At 45.3% G+C, this 23,375-nt stretch overlaps 1 protein-coding gene and 1 pseudogene across 2 annotated transcripts in view; one reads left to right on the top strand and one right to left on the bottom strand.

Annotated features, from left to right (window-relative positions):
• Positions 1-16,650: 16,650 nt before the first annotated feature.
• On the bottom strand, positions 16,651-17,568 carry LOC310773270 (monoglyceride lipase pseudogene; annotated as a pseudogene). Its single transcript has one exon. The product of its transcript is annotated as a monoglyceride lipase pseudogene (transcript).
• A 546-nt stretch (positions 17,569-18,114) lies between these two features.
• LOC310773272 (beta-galactoside alpha-2,6-sialyltransferase 2-like) overlaps positions 18,115-23,375 on the top strand; it is a gene marked incomplete at both ends in the record, with an annotated part of 32,723 nt that continues 27,462 nt past the window's right edge. The window contains 3 exons of the mRNA XM_083633150.1: positions 18,115-18,122; positions 19,831-20,265; positions 22,664-23,010. Coding sequence (XP_083489276.1) covers positions 18,115-18,122; positions 19,831-20,265; positions 22,664-23,010 — 790 coding nt within the window. The remainder of the gene's footprint in view (positions 18,123-19,830; positions 20,266-22,663; positions 23,011-23,375) is intronic.

Below are 23,375 nucleotides of genomic sequence, written 5' to 3' on the forward strand. Positions count from 1 at the left end.
GACTCTAGACAGTCCACACAACTTTAACATCACATGCATATATTATACATCAAACTCTTGAGCTACTTCTGCTCTCACTCAGAATGTCAAAATATAAGCGATGTGATGTATAGTTTTTGAGATATTAACGTTTGTTTGGCACAACTCATACTATTAACTGCCGCGGGGTTCCGCATTTCTGGGTGGCAAGTGACGTCACGCTGATTCGTCCTATCGGCTCCTTCCCCCTATGAGCATGAGAGGATGTAGCCTTGTAGCCTATAGGCTCCTCCCCCGCTCAACACTCAACAAGCCAGGTCAAGAGTGAATAGAGAGCATTGAGATATATAGAGAGCCGCAGGAATGAGTCCAGAAGTATACTTCCGGGTTCTTCAGTGGAAAAGTCTATGGGATTTAACATGGGGGTTTCGCTTAAATACATAAAATAAGGTATGTGGTTAACAAAAGTTTATGGGAACACGAATCTTGGTTCTGCATGATAATCTTCACAAACGTGAATTACTTTTACGCAATTTTTATAAAACACTTAAAAAAGCACGCACGCACACACACACACACACACACACACACACACACACACACACACACACACACACACACACACACATGCACAAACACACACACACCTGAAATAAAATCTGTCTCCTTCTTTTGCCTCAACAGACGGCATCTAGTGTACTAAACCTGCACCGCTTACTTCAACCTGTGCGTGTGCGTGTGCGTGTGCGTGCGTGTTTTCTGTTTTTTAAGAATGTCGATGGTTTTCATTACAACCAAATACTGCAGCAGCTGATTGAAGTGATTAAAGGAGCAGTTGGGCCCTGTCTCTTCATAGCTGTAGTTGGACCCTCAGGCCATATTGGCTCCACTCAGCTGTCAGTTGGTTGTCAAAATATCTCCAAAAAAGCCATTTGTGGGAGTTGAGGGGAAACATGACTCAGTTCCTCCATGACGCAATTGTCAGGAAATCATCAGATCAAGACCGCTGGGTGAAAGGTGGCCTAGTTTTGGACAGTGTTATGCTACGCCCATGAGGCCGCGGATTATAATCGCAGAGTGCTCCTATAGTCTACCGTGCCTCATCCTTGTCGTCCTTCCCCTCCTCCTCATCGCTCATTCCTATGGTAGCTTGTTGGTTTTCCCTTGAGGTCTCGCCGGCTTCGCGGGCTCACAGACACAGCTCGCGCAAATAATTTCCTTCATCTATATAATATCTGTCCCTTTTATTTTCAGTACTTATTAGGATTGTGCTTATATTATTGTAGTACTTAAGGATTACCGTCAGGGGGAGCTCTAGGGAAAGTAATGACACAAAACTTCGAGGGGTAAAGGTAGCCTGATCTATATCTGACGCCACTCAAAGAGAGTTGACACACCTAGGGGGGCACGGTGGCGCAGTGGTAGCGCTGTCGCCTCACAGCTAGAAGGTCCTGGGTTCGATTCACACCTGGGACGCTGTGAGCGCTGAAGGAGTGCGTGCCCGTCTGCATGTCCTCGAGTGCCCACCGCCCGGGTGGGGTTGTCAAATGGGCCTTTCTGTGTGGAGTTTGCATGTTCTCCCCGTGCCCCCTGGGGGTTTCCTTCATATAGGAACCCCAGACCAAAATATGCAATATTCTGGTCGCTGAAGTGGTGCCTCCTCTGGTCGTTCGGGGCGCCTGTTTAGAGGGAGGGGAACTCGTTGGAAAAGCGTGATCCTATCCGGTGCAATGTCCTACCGGTGAAGCTTCCCCTGTCAGGTGAAAAGAAACGGCTGGCTACTGCCCATGTCTCGGAGGAAGCATGGAGCCAGTTTCGGCTCTCCCCAGATCGGCAGAGGGTGGAGCAGCAACCAGGATGAATAAATAAAAAATGAGCACTAATGGGGGATAAAAATGGGAAATTACTACGCCAACAATGCACTGCATGAGGAGCAAGACAGTCGGCTAGCTGGTGAGACCACGGAGAATGGTGGACTTACACTGGTGCCGTTTGCTGAAAGCAGCTAGTTGTGCAGCAAATCCCACTGATTGCTTTCATCTTCTGTGGTTGGCGGCACGTTCATCAGCTGCTGTAGCGCTGCAGCAAACCCTCAGGTCACATGGCACATTTGAAAAGCTGCCACTGCTCTTTTCAAAAGAATCAAACTTCCCCTTTTTTTTCTTTTTCTTTGCTTCTTCTGTCAGCGGCTCAGTGCCCCAGGCAGGGATGGAGCGAGCGGCAGTGCCTCCCTCAGCAGATAGGATGGATTGTTTCAGTTTAACCTTGTGTGTCATCCCGTGGCCACTGGCCACTGGCTCGCTGTCAGGATGAAAGGGCCGTTTGAAGTCAGCTTCTTTGTTAGGGTAAAAAGCACTGCGAGCGATTGAGCGAGCGAGAGAGTGAGAGAGAGTGTGTGTGTGTGTGTCTGTGTGTGTATGTGTGTGTGTGTATGTGTGTGTGTGTGGGTGTGTGGATACTGTAGTGTGTGTGAGAGGATACAGCTGCTTTAGGGTTGCACAGTTTGTTTTCAATAGAACACACACACACACACACACACACACACCTTGCAGCCGTTTGACAAGCCAACACTTGACCACAGTATCTCTCTCTCTCTGTCTTCCTGTAATATGCATTTTGACACCTGATCGCCCCTGTGGGTTCCCCTTGCATTATTGAACAACATTTAATATCCCATTCCTGTTTGAAGTTAGCGATCCATACACTATTTTAAACGAATGATCACATCCGCTAGCTTAAAGTGGTAGGGCCCTATTCTCCCACAGGCCTTAGGCGCAAAAACTGGCCTTAAACGCAAAAAAACGTGCCTTGCGCCTGCCTCGGGAAGATAGCAACATGGCTTTAGGCCCCGAAATGCTTTACGCCAAACAGGCGTGGCGCAGTGCCAGAATAGGCCAGAATGGGCGTTTCGGCCTTAAATACCGGCCTAACGATATCTTCCGCCCTGGCGTTAATTTAGCACTTATCGCTTTTCAAAACCAGGCCTATTCAGTGCGCCGGGTGCGTGGAGCTGTCCTCTGCCATCTCACTCTCTGTCCCCCCTCTCTCTGTGTCACTCCCTCTCTCTTGCTCATCAGACAGGCACAATGACTGATGGAAAAAAAGTTTGCTGGTTCTATTATTGTGCGTAATTGCGCGGACTCTCCTCTGCCATCTCACTCTGTCCCCGCTCTCTCTGTCTCTCTCTCTCATACCCTCGCGCATCAGACAGCAGACAGGCACAAAGCCACACATGTGAAATCTCCCAGCATGCATTGGGCTAATACATTTCGATAATAAATAGCATCCAAATTAGCCTAAATAGATAGAAAGGTAGATAGAAATAATGTGTAATGTTAACACAACATGCAATTGTAGAACATTTCAATATTGGACAAAATAAAATCGCGAAATCAAAACACAACCCCATGCAATTGTAGAACATTTCAATATTGGACAAAATAAAATCGCGAAATCAAAACACAACCCTATGTGAAACATATATGTCATCCTGGGGCTATATATATCCCTTGCAGATTTAACGTGATTTAGATAAGTGACAGCGTAACGCGGTTCTACTGTCATGTCCTATACTGTGATGTCCGCTCCAATAACTTGGCCCTACTTCACATTTAGTTTTACAATACAAACACATTTCTGCAATGACTTTACATAATGTAGGCTATATTTATGTGCATCATCCTACCTGTGCAGCAGGGGAGAGAAAACGATATCATTCTGGACAAACTTTCACCAATCTAATCTCATCATGACATAGGGATAGGCAATTTTTTTCTAGCCAATGCGTTTAGAACATTCTTTTCACTTTGATCTTGCTATAGTGTAGCGTATTTACATGCTTGCAGTATTTAAACTGCAGTTAGATTGGTTTGAGAAGCATAATAATATGGAATAATAGCCTATATTTGGAGACAGACAGAGGGATGAAAGGGAGGGGGGGAGCAGAGCGCTTGGCTTTTCTGGCTTTACTGGATCGCTCCGTGGAATTGGAGCTTAAAAGGGACGCTTGTGATTCGTTTACTGCACTTCTTCGATGACCAGATTGTGCATAATCTTACGCTTAAAAGGTGTGGTTATAATGCTTAAGGCCGCCTGTAGCGTTGATACCAAAATATCGAGTGCGCTGGTCCACGCCCAGTACTCTGGGCTGCATCTGGCGTTGGGCGCAGTTCATAGGCCGATGCAACGATAGAGACTCTAGTCTTGTTATAATAATAATAATACAGTAATAATACAGTAATAATACAGTAATAATACTAATACTAATACTAATAATTATTAGTATTATTAGTATTATGTTAGTCTCCATCTTTCATGCTAAGCACTGCACATGCCCACAGATCACCTGTCAGTCAAACAGTGTGGGCGGAGCTTGGATTTTCTCTTCTCTCTGTCTGTTCAGTCATGGTGGCTATCACTACTCATGCTAACTAGCGACTTCTTCTTTATCCAAAGCGCTTTACAATGTGCCTGCATTCACCCATTCACACACCGAAGGTGGCAAATTGCCACGCAGGGTGCTGCCACAGCCATCGGGAGCAATTTGGGGTTCAGTGTCTTGCCCAAGGACACATGGGGGATCGAACCACCAACCTTCTGAGTAGTGGACAACCTGCTCTACCTCCTGAGCCACAGCCGTCCATGATTATTTTGTTAGGAAAAAGATTTATTTTTAAAGCTGCTGATGCAGATTCCTTGAATATTAATTATTTTAGGTTTATTAATCGTTTTGGAAGATATATTGCACAGCATTATGATGATATAAAAATATCTTGAAAGATGGGACAAATTTATTGAAACAGAAGGCTGGTAATAAGGTCACTATACCGATATGGTCGTCTTCAATAAATAAGTGTATCCCTTTGTGGGTTAGGGGGTCCTGTGAGGAGGGGGTATTATGTTTGAATGTATGTGTATGATTTTGTAGATGTACAGTATGTGGTTTTTGTATTTTTGTTCTTTTATGTAATAAAAAAAAGTAGATACCTGAAAATCCTACTTAAATACAGTAACAAAGTATTTGTGCCCTTGGTTTATTCTAAACAAACTGGAACGTGAAACTATAGCTAGCAGACACGGGCTGTTTAGAACAGACAATAGAAAAGCTTTATGGAATTATGGAATCACTGTTGTGTTAAATTGCTCAAAGAGGAGCAAAACTTTGAAGTGATGCAGATTATTGAAGTCTTATCCCTGCAGTGGAAGTGCTGAAATGGATAACAAGCTCATCCCCGTATTTCTTGTCTGTGAAAAGTTAATTTTCTGCTTTTTTGGTTTTGGAGAAACTGTCTGCGCTTGCTGCCTACAGTAAAGCAGTGGGCGATGAAACTGATGATGGCATCTGTCTTCTCCTCTTCTGCCCCCTGAATGATTCAAACTTCATATATATTCAGCCTGCCTTCGGAGTGTGGATCGCTCTGTAGATTTTGTTTAACTCCCCGGCGGAGAGCCATATTCTTTTCCTTTTCGCTCCTTTTTTCTCATAAAAATTGTGGCGTACCTACGTATGCCACAATTTTTACTGTACTGTACTGTACTGTACTGTACTGTACTGTACTGTACTGTACTGTAGCGTGGAGTGGAGAGACAATATCTTTTCTGTTGCTTAGCCGGCCAAGAAGTTGAGAGCGGATCAAGCTGACATGTCTCAAGCAGAGAGGGTTGCTGGTTTCAATCCCATCAGGGGAGTCGGGGGTAAAAGTCTCATTATGTCACGTGGGCCCTTTTCACAACCTCTCTGACAGAATTTCAGCAGCAGGATTAAATGTGAAAATTGGGTCTGTCAAACTGATAAAAAATAGGTTCAGATCATTCAGATTGGGGTTTGGAAAAAAATATATGGATATAAATATGGACGTAGCCACCATGACGTCCGTCACCCATTGGTTTGTGGACTCCCATTTTGAAGCGTCCAGTTTGGCATATTGACTGTCGCTATCTTGTGTTTGTTTGTTGTTGCCAGAAGCAGCTAACGCGAGTAACATACGTTTCCCAGAGAGCCGCAGCGCCGCCTGCTGTCGGTCCGTCATCGGCGAGCTGCGTGATCACTGGACAGGCATCCTGTCAATCACGCCCCAAAGCGTAGTCTGCTTTATCGTCTATTTTACGCCATGATGTATTGAAGAAAACCTGTAACGATCGAGACCATAAACTTGTTAGGAAAGTGTTTACTGAGCTAATAAATGAAGTGAGAAGTATGGTCATTTTCCCGTTGACTTCCATACGATCAAACTTATTTTTGCTAGTCTCGCTAGCCAGCCTCTCTTCCTTTCCATCAGAGAGTCTGGCGTCGCAGGTTTCCATTGTGGGATTGCGGAAAAAATGCTCTGTTTGGGTTAACCAATCAGCCCCATCTTGGGGCGGTGCTTAGCGTTAGTGCCTTTGGAAAATAGTTTCGGGGTGGAACTTGTGCCGAGCAGGCCTTCTTTATTGCACAATCCAAATTTTCTTCAAAACTTGCCATTTTCAGCGTGTAGCAACGAGTTAGCCTGTAGGTTTCTGCCATAGCTTTCTACGCTAGCTAGTTAGCGTTCGGCGGGAGCATTACAGCGACACACATGGGAGCGGAAGCCACTCTGATTGACATGGTCGGAGCCAATGAACAGAGCGTGACAGAGCTTGCAAGCGGGGGAGCGGATATCCTGCTGCCACCGAAACAGCCGCTCGAATGGGAGAGCAGCTTTAGAGCAGGGGCGGGCTGATCCCTGTTGCCTGTTTCCACAGCGCCAGACTCTCTGACGGAAAGGAAGAGAGGCTGGCTAGCGAGACTAATTTTTGCAGACAGAGGAGCGAGTGACCCCCTGCTGGCCAATAGAAATAATGCAGGTTTAAGGCACTTCCGCATCGGCTTCACTTTACAGCTGTGGAGGCTGCCCCTTGCTTTGGACTGGATAATCTAATCTCCTTTTTAAGAAAGCTCAAATGTTACTCCTCCATTTTTCCTCAAACTCAAAGGCAGAGATTAGGAGAGTTTTGATGCCAAATATCAGGATAACCTTGATCCCACTGGAAGGCATGATTGAGGGGGGATTTAGAGACATGAAATGGTTTTATATAGAACCAAGAAATCGTGACTTGACTGGTGAGGAGGGTGAAATACAGCCTATACATCCTGGATATAAATCTTGTATTTAATGTTATTACAGGAAAGAAACCTTCCAAACAAACTCTCACACCAACTGCTTGACCAGCTTTAGTTTTGAAAGGATCCTTGAAGTAATAAATTAAAGCAGTTCTTATGCAGTGAATACTTGTGCCGATATGTGAATAAAAATAAACATCCAAGCTGTCAGTTGACAGCTCGTTCTGACCATGACAACATGACAAAAAAGAGAAACTCAACCGGCATCAACGGAAAATCCCCGCTCCACCCACAATGTTTGATTGACAGGGAAGTGCCCACTCAGCATCAAAAATGTCACAAAGAATTCGAAAAACAGATCTTGCAGCACTTTCAATGTCATTGTCTACATGTCTAAATGGTAAAGTTTCAATGTCTACATGTCTAAATGGTAAAGTTTCAATGTCTACATGTCTAAATGGTAAAGTTTCAATGTCTACACGTCTAAATGGTCAAGTTTCTGGCACTGATTTCCTCCTTCCCCCCTTATTCTGATGCCACCTGCCTTTGGAGAACGCTGATTATCCACTTAACTGTTTCCCCTCGGTGATTCAACGCCGGTAAACATCAAAATCCACAATATCCCTAGCTCACCACAGGCTTTTGCACCGGGTGTTTTCCCCATTTGAATAACACAAAATATGACTCATTCTGTGCTCAGATGCAGCACAGCACATTTTGTTCAGCAGTCAGCTGACTGACAGTGTGGGGTAATGTGAGTGCCCTCGTCCGCTGGGACTCAATTACCACAGCACATGACTACACTCGGAGCTCCAGGAGAAAATTATGCTGTTTTGGATTTATTAGTGTACCTACACACAGTGACAGGCAGGTGGGACAGAGACACAGGAGAAAATTATCCTGTTTTGGATTTATTAGTGTACCTACACACAGCGACAGGCAGGTGGGACAGAGACACAGGAGAAAATGATGCTGTTTTGGATTTATTAGTGTACCTGCACACAGCAACAGGCAAGTGGGACAGACACACAGGAGAAAATGACGCTGTTGTGGATTTATTAGTGTACCTACACACAGCGGCAGGCAAGTGGGACAGACACACAGGAGAAAATGATGCTGTTGTGGATTTATTAGTGTACCTACACACAGCGGCAGGCAGGTGAGACAGAGACACAGGAGAAAATTATGCTGTTTTGGATTTATTAGTGTACCTACACACAGCAACAGGCAGGTGGGACAGAGACACAGGAGAAAATGATACTGTTTTGGATGTATTAGTGTACCTACACACAGTGACAGGCAGGTGGGACAGAGACACAGGAGAAAATGATGCTATTTTGGATTTATTAGTGTACCTACACACAGTGACAGGCAGGTGGGACAGAGACACAGGAGAAAATGATGCTGTTTTGGATTTATTAGTGTACCTACACACAGTGACAGGCAGGTGGGACAGAGACACAGGAGAAAATTATGCTATTTTGGATTTATTAGTGTACCTACACACAGTGACAGGCAGGTGGGACAGAGACACAGGAGAAAATGATGCTATTTTGGATTTATTAGTGTACAGTAGCTACACACAGTGACAGGCAGGTGGGACAGAGACACAGGAGAAAATTATGCTGTTTTGGATTTATTAGTGTACAGTAGCTACACACAGCGACAGGCAGGTGGGACAGAGACACAGGAGAAAATGATGCTGTTTTGGATTTATTAGTGTACAGTAGCTACACACAGTGACAGGCAGGTGGGACAGAGACACAGGAGAAAATGATGCTGTTTTGGATTTATTAGTGTACCTACACACAGTGACAGGCAGGTGGGACAGAGACACAGGAGAAAATGATGCTGTTTTGGATTTATTAGTGTACCTACACACAGTGACAGGCAGGTGGGACAGAGACACAGGAGAAAATGATGCTATTTTGGATTTATTAGTGTACCTACACACAGTGACAGGCAGGTGGGACAGAGACACAGGAGAAAATGATGCTATTTTGGATTTATTAGTGTACAGTAGCTACACACAGTGACAGGCAGGTGGACTGTTTTGGATTTATTAGTGTACAGTAGCTACACACAGTGACAGGCAGGTGGGACAGAGACACAGGAGAAAATGATGCTGTTTTGGATTTATTAGTGTACCTACACACAGCGACAGGCAGGTGGGACAGAGACACAGAATTTAAAGTTTAAATTATCTAACCTTATGTCCTCCATGTGCACGCCTGTTTTATGTATGATGACGATTTTCATATTTAATTTTATTATACATATAGTACATAGGCTACTAGAAATGAGCGTGCAAATCACGCGTGCAAACCACAGTGTGCTCCTCTCTAAATTGTCCAGCTTCAATTTTTCTGTTGAGGCCATTAAATGGGTTGAATCATATTTGTCTCACCGGGAGCAGTGCACTGTGGTTGGCGGTGTCAGCTCCCCTTACCTGAGCTGTCCAGTAGGGGTCCCCCAAGGGTCAATTTTGGGCCCAATTTTATTTTCCCTGTACATTAATGATCTTCCAGATTACTGTTTTAATGTAGATGTCCAGCTTTATGCTGACGACACAGTTATTTTCACAAGGGCTAAAAACCCAGTGGAGGCGGCACGTGTCCTATCTTCAGCTCTCTCTCATATCCAGGCATGGCTAACTAAATCTTGTCTCGTGCTGAATGCAAAAAAAACAGTTTGTATGTTCTTTTCTAAAAGAAACATTGCACCTCCGCGCTCCAATGTCTTCTTGGGGTCAGAGGAATTATCTGTAGTTAACGAGTTTAAATACTTAGGCGTGATGTTAGACTCCAACCTAACGTTCAGCAACCATATTAAAATGATCTCCAAATTTTTTTAATTCCACCTGTATAATTTCAGACAAATAAGGAGCTGTCTGTCCACAGACGCTGCGTTTTTATTTTTACACTCGATGATCCTTTCGCATCTGAATTATTGTATAACTAGCTGGTCGCTGACAGGAGTAACCATTCTCAAACCAGCCGAACTACTTTATAAAAAAGCCCTGAAAATACTAGATAAAAAACCCTTTTCTCATCACCACTGTCATGTCCTACGTAAATATGGCATGCTAAGTTTTGAGAACTTTAGAAATTTCACCTCTGCCTGTCTAATATACAAAGTTCTACATGGACGGGCGCCGCCTCCTCTTGCTGACTTTATCAAATATCGTTCGACCGCCAACTCGACCCGTGTCACTCGGGCCATCACGAACAAGGTCTGTGAGGTTAGCCTGGGTAAACCCATCCCCCACGTGACCTGCTCTCAGACCTGTTCTCAGTCACTATGGTCTGGTCCCCCGCCTGTGCTAAACGATTTCCTGCGGTTGTTGGGCCCCCCCCGATAGACCGCTCCATTACGCAACCTTCATCCAACCAGCTTTGTGCACAGAGCACATGCGCAGTGCAGCAGATGGCGTCATCGCTCTGCGACCTTTGTTGTTAGCGCTCGAGCTAACTCCACCTAGCTAACTCACTAGGCTACTGCTAGCAACCACAGGTTGCAGGTTGTGAGAGAAACCTTTGTTCTAAAGGCAAGTTGGGCAGCTGCAAACCACTCGAGAAGGGGGTATTTCTACGCCTGGAGAGGGTTGGTGTGAAACTACACCAACAGGATAGCAAATCATGTCGGATTTGCCAGAGTCTGACTGAGGTATGTACTTATAACCTAATGTACTAGTGCTGCACGATTAATCTCCACTTCCCCCGTGCACTCCCGCAAATAAGTAATGTTATGCGCAGCCAGTTTATCAGATAATTTCGCCGTAAAATGTGTCCAGGTGATGAGAAGCCCCAGCTTGTACAAGCTGTCCTTTGTATGGTCGCTGCCCGTCCGCTCAGACCCGATTTCGATATAGCGTTTGGTGATCTTTTGATCAACAGACCTCATAACGGGGATATACTGTTACGTGTGTCTACCAACATCACTAAAAGATCATAAATGTAACGCTGTTTTAATCGATGGCTACGTTGCTAGCTACTAGCTAGCCGCAGACCAGCTATGAACCCGTTTGGATGATCGCTGCCCGTCCACTAAAACGCGATTTCGATATAGCTTGAGGTGATATTTTGATCAACAGACCTCATAACGGGGATCTATACTGTTACATGTGTCTACTGTACTGACGTCCTCTCTGTTTATTCTTTCAGGTATTAATTCTAAACCCTTCTCAGTCAGCTGCTGCCAACCTGATGAGGAAACAGGCGTGCTTGTTGGACACTGAATGCAAGAGCCTAGCCAGTCTGCAGACTTCATCCTCCGGTGCTGTTCGCCTCAGGACTTGAAGGCCTAACGTTGTACCATGGACTGTATACATTCTGTGCTAATAATGCTAGCATGCTAACATCCTTTTCACACACACACACTGAATATACCGAAATGCTAGATTTGATCATGGACTTAACGCTAATGTTAATCAAAAACGGCCGCAGTCATAACGGTAAGGTGTGTTTGACCTAATTAAAATATTAACGTTAATGCCCTCACATTTCAGCGTGGTTACAGATAAACCTATTTAACGCTAGCTAGCTACAGTAGATTTTTGGAGGCGTTAATGTGAATGTCATGACCTATAGCGTAGTATTATACTGTATATTATACATAATCCAGATGTAACCTAGCTATAGCTAGACGTTAAGAGGTTAGCGTGAATGCGACTGAGACCTGACATTACTGGCTTGATATCATATTCCAGGTGCAACCTAGCTAGATGAGCTTCACACTGCTGTATGAGTAGGCTACAAATGTATCAAGCCTTGATATCATATTCCAGATCCAACCTAGCTAGCTATATGTTAAGAGGTAGGAATATACCGAAATGCTGTATATTATACATAATCCAGATCATATTCCAGATGCAACCTAGCTAGATGTTAAGCCATTAATAATGACATCAGGTGACAAGCTGAAATGTCAATTCTTATAGCAAATCTAGGTAAATTTCAGACTTTAACGTAGTGTCTTGTCTGAAGTGAATACAAGTGACCTATATTTTTCAATCCTGTCTTCGAATAAAAGTTGTACATTGTGTTATACTTGAAAACCATGTCTTTGATCCCTTATTTGTGTTCACAATTACAACAAATCTGTATGGTTTATCTGTTGGCATTAAACCGTGGTATTTCCTTGGGTGATATTCCATATTTGTCATTAACCTAGCTGTTCACATCTGCATTTTCTACGTGAGATATCACAAGTAGCCTACTTTTATTAAAAAACAAAATAAAATGCAAAGAGAGGTTTCCTTCTCTAACTATTGGTGCGTTCACAAAATATTTACACAATGAGATTTTTTTATAAATAATCATCAATAACGTGGATAATGACATCTGCAGCTGCTGGACGAGAGAGTGAGCCCACCATACCACTGGACTGTAGGCTACAGTATTGCTGTGATGTGTTACATGTTGTTTTTATAACTGGCTCACTCTGAATGTAGTTAACACTTGCTTTGGAGAATTGTCTGATTGATGACTGCAGAACAAGTTATGAATGTATAACTTTAACTACACTTTTTTTGCTAAATAAACAAGCACAGGTCTAGCATCACATTATTCAGTTTAAGGATCCTTATGTGGAAACATTTTGAGAACCACTGTTTTGAAGTACTATTAATATAGCTGTTTTCATTCTCACATGACAATACAACAGAATAGAGTATCAAACAAAAACATTTTTATTCAGTTCCATTCAAAAAAGTACAATTTGAGTATGAACAGTACAACATGCAGTACAACATGCAGTACAGTATGGAAACAATATGAAGTTCTGTTGGCTGCCATTAACCTCACAAATCAACCATTGCAGCCGGACTGGTCATTTGGTTCAGCATCAACATGGGCTGAGAGATTGAGTAGGCTAAATAAACAATACACATGAGAATTACAGTTAACGTTACAGCATTTAATAACGTTAATTTTCGTGTACCCGATGCCAGGATATTTTGTCACTTTGTTTTCATCAAGTTCTCTGGACTTATATACACAAGCTCACAGCGTCCTAACAGGTTAACGTTATAATCTCAGAAGAGATTGAGTAGGCTAAATAAACCATACACATGAGAATTACCGTTAACGTTACAGCATTTAATAACGTTAATTTTCGTGTAGCCGGTGCCAGCATATTTCGCCACTTTTTCTTCATCAAGGCCTCTGGACTTGCATACACAAGCTTGCAGCGTCCATGTCCTTGTCTTTATCATTCACCCCACCGATCTGCAACGCCTTGATTCCCAGATTAGAAGCCTCGCGTATCTGGTCCTCCATTAGCGCATTTAACGGCGACACAACAATACGTAGCTGTAGCTGTTCATAGCCATAGCTAGTAGCTAGCTCGGGAGCTATGCTTTGGAAAGACCAAAAGCTAATGGCTAGCCGCTGCAGCTGTTATACGTCATTGACAAAGACGCACTCTCTGATTGGCCGATCACGGCAGGACTGATGTTGGCAGTCACGCCGTCACTCATTGGCTGCGGGGTGGCTGCGGGTCTGCGCGAGTCTTTCAATCGCCGCGGAAATCGATTTGAATGGCCCGTTCGCTAGACGATAGTGACTGGGAACTGAGAGAGCAGGTCACGTGGTGGCTGGGTTTACCTAGGCTACTGTGAGGTCCCCTTTAGAAAAACTTCCTTTAGCCAGACGACCTTATCCTACATGGGAAGCACTCTCTGGAATAATCTACCTCCCTCGATTAGAGAATGCCCTAGTCTCGCCACCTTCAAAGGCCAGTTGAAAATATGGCTCAGATCAAACCAACAATGTGATCACAATTAACATACTTAACATATCATTTGCCATGTTTTGCAGCATGCTCTGTGTGTTTTATTTATTTAGGTTTTACTAACCTTTTATACTATTAATTTTTTTGGTACTATTAATTGTGTGTGTTTTAATCATTTTTGGTTTTACTAACCTTCTGTACTTTTAATCTTTTTTGTACTATTCATTTTTCTTTCGCTTTCATGATTACATCAACCTGCCATGGGACTACAGGTGGAAACTAGCCCTTGGGCTATAACCTGGCATATTTACTGTACGGCTGTACTGTTCATTAATGTGTAAAGTCCCATTCTCTAAATAAATGAATCTGAATAAATGAATCTGAAAATTCCTGGTTTGTTTTGCGCGCTTTGCGGGTTCAGTAAGCTTAAAGGAAGGCTTTCCCGTGGGGAATATGAAGATATATTAAATCTCACGCCCCTAAGGAGTTGGAATCCGTTGAAATTTTTTGAATTGGTTGTTCAGAGCCTGAGCAATCAACCAAAATCCACTCTGTGTGGGGGGGGGGGCTGGTGGAGGGGAAGGGTGGGAGCGGGGAGCAGAAATCCTACACTTCCCACAATGCACTGGGCTCGTGGCCTTCTATTCCACGCCCACCCCTCAGGCATTTGGCTGATATCAAACTCCAGTAGGTGGCGGTAATGCACATGTTGTATGTTTGCCAACCGCCATAAAACTCAAAGAAGAAGAAGAAGAAGAAGGCTTTGACATAAAACAATGGTAGAAGAAGAAGAAGAATGTTTTTTTTTGGCATATATATATATAAGTATATATGTCGGGAGATGTTTTCACACAAAAAGTTTCATGCAGTTTAAGGCATTTCCCTAGGAGTTATGAGCATCTGATGTTGTAACTATTTCATGTAAAAATGGGTACATTGCTCAGCGTTGATTTTGTAACTTCAACGCACCTTCTACTAGATGTAAAATTTGACGAGCTTTCCAATGCCGCCAGTCCCGTGTCTGTAGCTGCTTCCGTTCCCGAGATATGGTTCTTTGCAAGCAGCTAGGGGAGCTAACATTAGCTAGCCTAGGCTATGCAGTGAAAAAAGATGGCTGCCTTTTGTTTTTCGTCAGGAGCTGTGAAGGGGCGTGGAGGACCTCTAGAGGCGGAACCATGGCGGCACACCCCCACAAAACTTGTAGTTTACAGCTGCTCTCTTCCGCAGGGCTGGACTTGACGCTCTGACGCGTTTTACGTCAGAGCGTCAAGAAAATATGTGAGAGATAAGGGATATCAGCCAGGAGGGTTGAGTGAGGGGAGGTGAAGGCTGCAATATCTAATCCAACTACTGACATTGATTGTAATGACACAAATATGGTTGAAAATCAGGAAAGCCGGCCTTTAATCTTTTTCAACTTCATTGGAGTTAGATGTCGTCTAAATCATATGCATTAATCATGCTTATACAAACTACAAAGAGTTTCTTTGTTTGGGGGAGTCATCATTTAGCAGCAGTAAGGTGTTTCTACACTTCATTGTGCCCACTGTGTTGAGCCTGTCTGAAGCTCAGTGATGTAAGGTGTTTCTACACTTCATTGTGCCCACTGTGTTGAGCCTGTCTGAAGCTCAGTGATGTAAGGTGTTTCTACACTTCATTGTGCCCACTGTGTTGAGCCTGTCTGAAGCTCAGTGATGTAAGGTGTTTCTACACTTCATTGTGCCCACTGTGTTGAGCCTGTCTGAAGCTCAGTGATGTAAGGTGTTTCTACACTTCATTGTGCCCACTGTGTTGAGCCTGTCTGAAGCTCAGTGATGTAAGGTGTTTCTACACTTCATTGTGCCCACTGTGTTGAGCCTGTCTGAAGCTCAGTGATGTAAGGTGTTTCTACACTTCATTGTGCCCACTGTGTTGAGCCTGTCTGAAGCTCAGTGATGTAAGGTGTTTCTACACTTCATTGTGCCCACTGTGTTGAGCCTGTCTGAAGCTCAGTGATGTAAGGTGTTTCTACACTTCATTGTGCCCACTGTGTTGAGCCTGTCTGAAGCTCAGTGATGTAAGGTGTTTCTACACTTCATTGTGCCCACTGTGTTGAGCCTGTCTGAAGCTCAGTGATGTAAGGTGTTTCTACACTTCATTGTGCCCACTGTGTTGAGCCTGTCTGAAGCTCAGTGATGTAAGGTGTTTCTACACTTCATTGTGCCCACTGTGTTGAGCCTGTCTGAAGCTCAGTGATGTAAGGTGTTTCTACACTTCATTGTGCCCACTGTGTTGAGCCTGTCTGAAGCTCAGTGATGTAAGGTGTTTCTACACTTCATTGTGCCCACTGTGTTGAGCCTGTCTGAAGCTCAGTGATGTAAGGTGTTTCTACACTTCATTGTGCCCACTGTGTTGAGCCTGTCTGAAGCTCAGTGATGTAAGGTGTTTCTACACTTCATTGTGCCCACTGTGTTGAGCCTGTCTGAAGCTCAGTGATGTAAGGTGTTTCTACACTTCATTGTGCCCACTGTGTTGAGCCTGTCTGAAGCTCAGTGATGTAAGGTGTTTCTACACTTCATTGTGCCCACTGTGTTGAGCCTGTCTGAAGCTCAGTGATCTGGAATTGCAGTGTTTCAGATCAAAGGATTGCCTTCTGTCACTGAGTAGTTACTGTACAGCCATTTGTATTTGACTAAAATTGGTAAATGATTTATTTCGTTGTTAGCAGACCAATGGTGTAAAGGTTATGCCATCATTAATTGATTCATCTTTTCCCATTGCCCTCCTCCCCCCCCCCCCCCCCCCAGTCTTGGTCTTGGTCCCGGACCGTCTCGCCCCCCACCTTTAGATGGTTTCGACTCCAACACTAACAGGTGGGTCTAGGAGTCCAGGTTCTGTTGTGGCGTCGCAGCCGGGAGTCGCTGCGTGATCCAGCTGGTCACCTCCTTCAGCACCGACTCGGCCACCTCCGGCACGTCGTGGTGGAGAGCGTGGTATCCTCCCTCGTAGACCCTGAGCTGCTTGTCATGGCTGCCTGCCTTCTCGTACATCATCCTGGAGCCTCGGATGTCGCACAGCTTGTCGGCGTCTCCGTGCAGCAGCAGGAAGGGCCATGCGACGGATGGGATCTCCCTCTCCATGCGTGCTGCCGCCGCCATCAGCTGCATGGCAAACGACACCCGCATCCCGCCGTGGAAGTTCAGCTCGTCAGCCTTGTACGCCTCCACCTGTTTCTTATCCCGTGAGATCCATTTTGACTCGATGGAGCCCAGAGAGAGACTGGGCAAAATGTGGTTCAGGACCTTGGCCAGAAAAACCTTGAACGGCGTGGCGGAGTCTGGGTTCATTTGGACCATGGGGGCGATCAGAGCCACTCCTGCAAAGTCTCTGGGTCTCTCACAGGCCATCAGGATAGAGATAGCTCCGCCCATAGAGTGTCCCAGGAGGAAGATGGGCAGGTCAGGGTGGCGGGACTTCATCAGGTCGATGTGCTGCAGCGAGTCTCTGATGTAAACCTGGAAGTCCTTGATATTCATCCTGTCTCCTTCACTCTGACCATGGCCAACGTGGTCGTGAGCAAACACCAGGAGGGACAGTTCCTTCAGTCTCTGTGCGATCTCATCGTACGGCCCGCAATGCTCTCCTGCCCCATGGGCCACGAATACCAAGGCTCTCGGCGGCACAGCGGGCTCCCAGTAGCGGCAGAACAGGCACAGTCCGTCGGCGTTGATGATGTGCTGCAGGTCAGCGTAGGGGCATCCCTGTGGGGTCCGCCGCGGGGCTCCTGGCTCAGCCATGCTGGCACGCGTCTGTGGCTGTAGAGGAGGACGGCAAACACGGCGACAAGCAGGCAGGTGGCGGTGGTAACAGCGTTATTGGACTGGGTGGCTTGGGGTTGGTCTATGCTCTGTTGTTGCCGCAGGTTTAGGGAGCCAGATTTGTCAAATGTATAACCTCAGCACTGATGACATCACTGATGACATCATCACCGATGACATCACAATGGCTCGAGTGACATCCATGGTGACATCATATTTGCTCAAGATAACCATAACACAAGATGAACATTTTCAAATTTGTGGTGGAGGAACGTAATAATTACAGGTCATACACCCATAATACATGTTCATTGTTTAGCGCAATTTGCATGTGTGCACACGTGCGCATGCATGCATACGCGCGCGCATGTGTATAACAACAATGTTATACACATGTGCACGCGTATGCACACACACACACACACACACACACACACACACACACACACACACACACACACACACACACACACACACACACACACACACACACAATTTCAAATAAAATTGAGCCTGGATCCAATGATGGCACAGTGAGTTTCAAGTTTGCTGGGGTGTATCAAAAGTCCACATTTAAAAGACAGCATCTTGAAGTACCGTAAATTCCGGACTATAAGACGCACCGGTCTATAAGCCGCGGGACCAAAATTGACTATTTTTTTCTTCTATAAGCCGCACCGGTCTATAAGCCGCGGGTGTTTTGATGTTTAATTACCATATGAAAGGGTTCGTGCACAGAGAGGAATGTCGGGAAAGCGATGGCTGTTTGGGGAAGCTCCCATTTATTAACATTTCAACAAAACAAAACAAAAGTCAGGTCACTAATCCCCAGACAAAATCACACAACAATAGGCTATATGTGCAGCAAACCTGTAACCAGAGAAGTCAAGTCACTAATCCTCGTCTTCCTCTTCTTCCTGCGTACTGAAACCACCAAAGTCCTCATCTTCAGTGTCGGAAACGAACAGGTTCAGGGTGGCTTCGTCAACCACTCTCCTCTCTCCTTCATTGTCACTCAAAACCAACGAACTCCTCTTCATCACTGTCGGCATCGAACAGCCTCTGAAGCCTCTGACGGCCCTCAGCGCCAGCTGTGGCGGCGTCATCCTCTTCATCCCGCAGCAGTCCAGCGTTTTGGAACCCGTTGGTGATTGTGGATGTTTTCACACTCCTATAATATTCCGTGCTGAGACAGTTCCTCCTGCTGCACCGTCCAACGCCTCACCATTGACTCATCGATGCCCAGGTTACGCGCGGCTGCTCTGTTTCCCTCTTTTAATGCGAGATTGACTGCTTTCAACTTGAAAGCTGCGTCGTGTGAATTTCTGCGTACCTTCCCCATGGTAAGTGAGAGTGTTGCTTCTACTGCTCGTTCTCATGCTGTCGAGAACGAGCAAAGCTTTTTTTTGGTGAAAGAATCCTCCAGGGCGCTTCTTGTTAACAGTCCGAGTGAGTGGCAGGTCGAATGTCAAAGGCACTTCATCCATATTTATGATCTGCTCCGGTTCGATGGAATATTCCTTGATCTTCCTTTGTGTGAATTCGCCGAAGTTTGTGATTTTCTCCTGGTAGTCGGGGGAGGGAGTTGATGGCCGAGTGGCCGTTTGCTTACCGTAATTACCATATGTAAGTGGTCACGCACAGAGGGGATTGTCGGGAAAGAGATGGCTGTTTGAGGAAGCTCCCATTTACCGTATTACCGTAACATTTCAACAAAACAACATAACACAACACCACCGTTGTTTATTTTTACAGTGCACACAGTGTCCGCGGTGTGGTGAAAAGAGGGCAAGAGAGGAAATTAAAACAGAAGTGGATTTATAGTTAGAAAGAGTGCTAAAAAAGAGAGATTTTATTTGTATTTTTTTTTTTTTTTTCTGAAAAAATCCATAGATAAGACGCACCGTTATATAAGCCGCAGGGGCCAAAAAACGGGGAAAAAAAGCCGCGGCTTATAGTCCGGAATTTACGGTAGGCATACAGTTTGCCCTGTCCATCGACGTCACCGTCTGAACCATGTTTGCTGGGGTGTATCAAAAGTCCATCGACGTCACCGTCTGAACCATGTTTGCTGGGGTGTATCAAAAATCCACATTTAAAAGACCTTGAAGTAGCACCTTGAAGTAGGCATACAGTTTGGCAAAGGAAATAACTGTCTAGTCATTAATTATTCCCTGCTTCCTCACCTCTCTCATAGGTCTCACCCTGTTCTCGACTGGGGTGACGTCTGGGTGCTGCTAGCCGGGTTAGCCCCCCAACCCCCACCATGAAGCAATGTAGGAAGCTGCTCCTGGGGGCCATGCTGGTGTGGCTCCTTCTCTTCCTGTCCCTGTTGTCTCACTTCCGGTCCGGCACGGTGTCCCGGACCCGATTTGTGGCGTCCGGCCCCTCCCTCACCCGCACCGAGATCCGCCGCCTGGCATCCATCCAGGGGGGGCACCAGCCTGGAGGGAAGGGGCTCCCAAACTCTTCCGTAGCCCCTCTGAACCTGGGCTCCAGCTGGAGGGAGCAGCGGGTCCGGGCAGGGCAGGGGAGCAGCATGACTCCCTGGAACTCCGAGGAGGACTGGGAGGAGCGGAGACACCAAAGGGTTAGGAGGGGGAGCAGACGGTGGCGCATGGCCCAGCGAAGCAGTGGCGCGACGGAGGAGGAGGAATACCGGTATTATGGCTCAAGGTTATTATAGTTTTGCATTCGTTTTTATTTTTATTTTGTCTTTTTTTACTTTTTGTTTTCAATTTCCGATTTAATTCGTTTAATTTAATTTGTCAGGAGCGAGATTCAAAAAGGTCAGAAAAAGTAGTGTGTAATACAAACTCAACAAAATGTCATCCTATCAAATACAAAACAAAGATCGATTCAATTAGGACAGATGGACAACCATGAACCTCCAGAAAATTGCATTTTTGTGATCGCAAATTGCAAATTCAACCAATCAACCAAAATTCTCCTGATTTCTCTGCAAAAACTGCAAATCCGGTTCTTCAACTTGCAATTTTTGCTAGTTCCCACAATTTTACTGGAAAAAAGGGGGGGACTATTTGCATTGCAATTTTTGAGAAAAGTTGCCAGTACATGTAGGTAGTCGTTTTTTGGGGGGGATGGGGGGAATCCGATATTTTCCCCTCAGCTTGAAATTTTTGCCAGTTCCCACAATTTTACCAGGAAAAAATAACATAAAACTTGCATTGCAATTTTTGGAATAAGCCGCTGTGAAATTAAGCATTTTGGTCGCAACAATCACAAAAAACTCAAACGATTTTTTTTACTTTAGTTAGTTTTGTAAACACAGAATACAATTTCAGTTCAGTTCATCTTGTGTGTGTGTAAAGCAGCGTTTCCGTTAGACAAGAACGGTGCCGGTCAATGTGTTTGGCATGATTTCAGTTTCCCGGACATTGGAATAAATTCCAATCACATATCAGATCTGTGTTTATTGTCAGTTTGCGGAAAGCACTGCATGTAAATCAGCTGTAGTCTGCTTTCAATTAACACTATCGTGTCATTGACAATAATGTTAGACCCGCTTGGTTTCAGAAAATGCTTTTTAAGTTGATTCACATCTCATCTCTCTTTCTCTCCCTGCATGTAACGTTAGATATGCAGGCGCGGTATAGCCACTGTCTCCACTTGTTGAGACAGAGCTGCTGTTGAGTGCTGACTGCAGGCACATGCACATGAGTGCGTGCAATTGTGAATTAGGCGTTTCGTTCATCGCATAACATACAGCCTACACTATAACCTCCACATCAAATATTCATTTAGGCTATAATAGGAGGAGGCTGTGTGGAAATGCAACTTGAGCCTATTTTAACACCTTGAGTGCCATGGACGAGATATCTCGTCTTACATAATCCACCCGTTGAGTGCCAAAGACGAGATATCTCGTCTTACATAAACATTATTTTTTTTTGACGGTGGGACATCAATCAACCCCTTTTACGTCTTCTATATCAATATTGGAGGAAGAGAATGTGTATAATCTATTTTACTGACCACTAAGTGGCGACAGTTCTCCAGACAGAGAGAAAGCCACAGCCACGGGTCCGCTGGAAAGCCAGTCTAATTTTCGAGGAAATAGCTGGGCGAAAACTCTTTCGATTTCACACACACACACACACACACACACACACACACACACACACACACGCGCGCGCGCACACACACACACTCGAGTACCTTTGCACATAAATAAGACCAGAATCGCAAAAGCTTCTTCAAAGCTCTCAGCCGACACCTCAAGAAACGAACAGTTTTACAGTCCAGACTGCCGAGAGCGGCCGCGGAGCCTCCTCCCTCCGCAGCACAGACGGAGGGAGGAGTTTGGAGACACACACACACTCTCTCTCTCTCTCTCTCTCTCTCTCTAGTCCCGAGAGAGAGAGAGAGGAGAGAGAGAGAGAGAGAGAGAGAGGAGAGAGAGAGAGAGAGAGAGAGAGAGAGAGAGAGAGAGAGAGAGAGAGAGAGAGCACACAGAGTGGGAGACAGACACGCTGTGGGGGCAAAGAACGGACAGAGATCTCTTCCTCTCAGAGCCGCGGAGCAACGCGCGAACACACACACACACACACACACACACACACACACACACACACACACACACACACACACACACACACACACAATACAGTATACAGACTTGCCCAAGGGCACCCATAATCACAGGCACGTGAGGTGGTTCTAAAAATCCATTTATCTCCAAACTCTCTGAAAATCTCTGAAACCATGCTGTACTCAACGGCTAATATCTACATAACTACTAACTCTGCAAACTAACTCTTTTAGACAGAGAAAGCACACATTCTATTAGTTCTTTTTAGATGATTGGTGTTCACGAAGTCTTAACAGAAAATAATCCTCGGCTCTTGTAAAATGAGCCAGAATCCTCAAAAAAAAAACTGGCACAACTTACCTACAGGATTGAAAAAACGGCTGGCACTCAATGTGTTAATACAACTCAAATTGTGCTGAGGGGATTATTTACCGGACCTGGTGACCGGCCGATTTTAGATTTTTCACAGCATTTTCGTTATTTAGTTAGTTTTCGTTAACGATAACAACCTTGCTACTCCAGGTCCAAGGCGGCCCTGCAGCGGCTGTGGCGGGGCAACATGTCGGCGGGGATGCTCAGCCCGCGGCTCCAGAAAGCGCTGAAGGTTTACCTGACCTCCAACAAGCACCATGTGACCTACAGGGGCCGGCGGGGGGGTTGGCAGAGCGGGCGCGAGGTGCAGTGTGAGCTGAAGAGGCAGGCCCCGCTCCGCACACTGGACGGGACCCAGGAGCCCTTCGCCACACTGGGGTGGGACAAGCTGGTGCCCTCCACACCCCTCCACCGGCTGCAGGGCTCAGAGTACCAGACCTGCGCTGTGGTCACTTCGGCGGGAGCCATCCTCAACTCCTCTCTGGGGCAAGAAATAGGTCAGTAAACCAGGGTTAGACTGGATATCTGTTTGCCAAAAAGTCAGGTCAATATTGGCCTTCGAGGATCAGATTTTACTCAACAGCTTCAGGTGAACTTTGGTACCTTGGGGGTCAGTGTTGTAGTACTCAAGGCCAGGACTCGCACTCCAGTCCTGGCCTCATTTTCAGGACTCGTGACTCGACTTGGATTTGAGCACTGATGAGTCGGACTTGGACTTTGACTCAAGCATTCATTCATTCGGACTCAGAAGTATGGAGACCAGGACTAGGGCTTGTTAATTGATAAAGAGTGGTTTTTTGTTTTTGCTTTTTTGTTTAGTAAAATCCTTATAAAAAAACTTTTACTCGGTCAAACCAAGTGA

The sequence above is a fragment of the Poromitra crassiceps genome (assembly GCF_964638095.1).
Source record: "Poromitra crassiceps genome assembly, chromosome: 3".
Classification (NCBI taxonomy): domain Eukaryota; kingdom Metazoa; phylum Chordata; class Actinopteri; order Beryciformes; family Melamphaidae; genus Poromitra; species Poromitra crassiceps.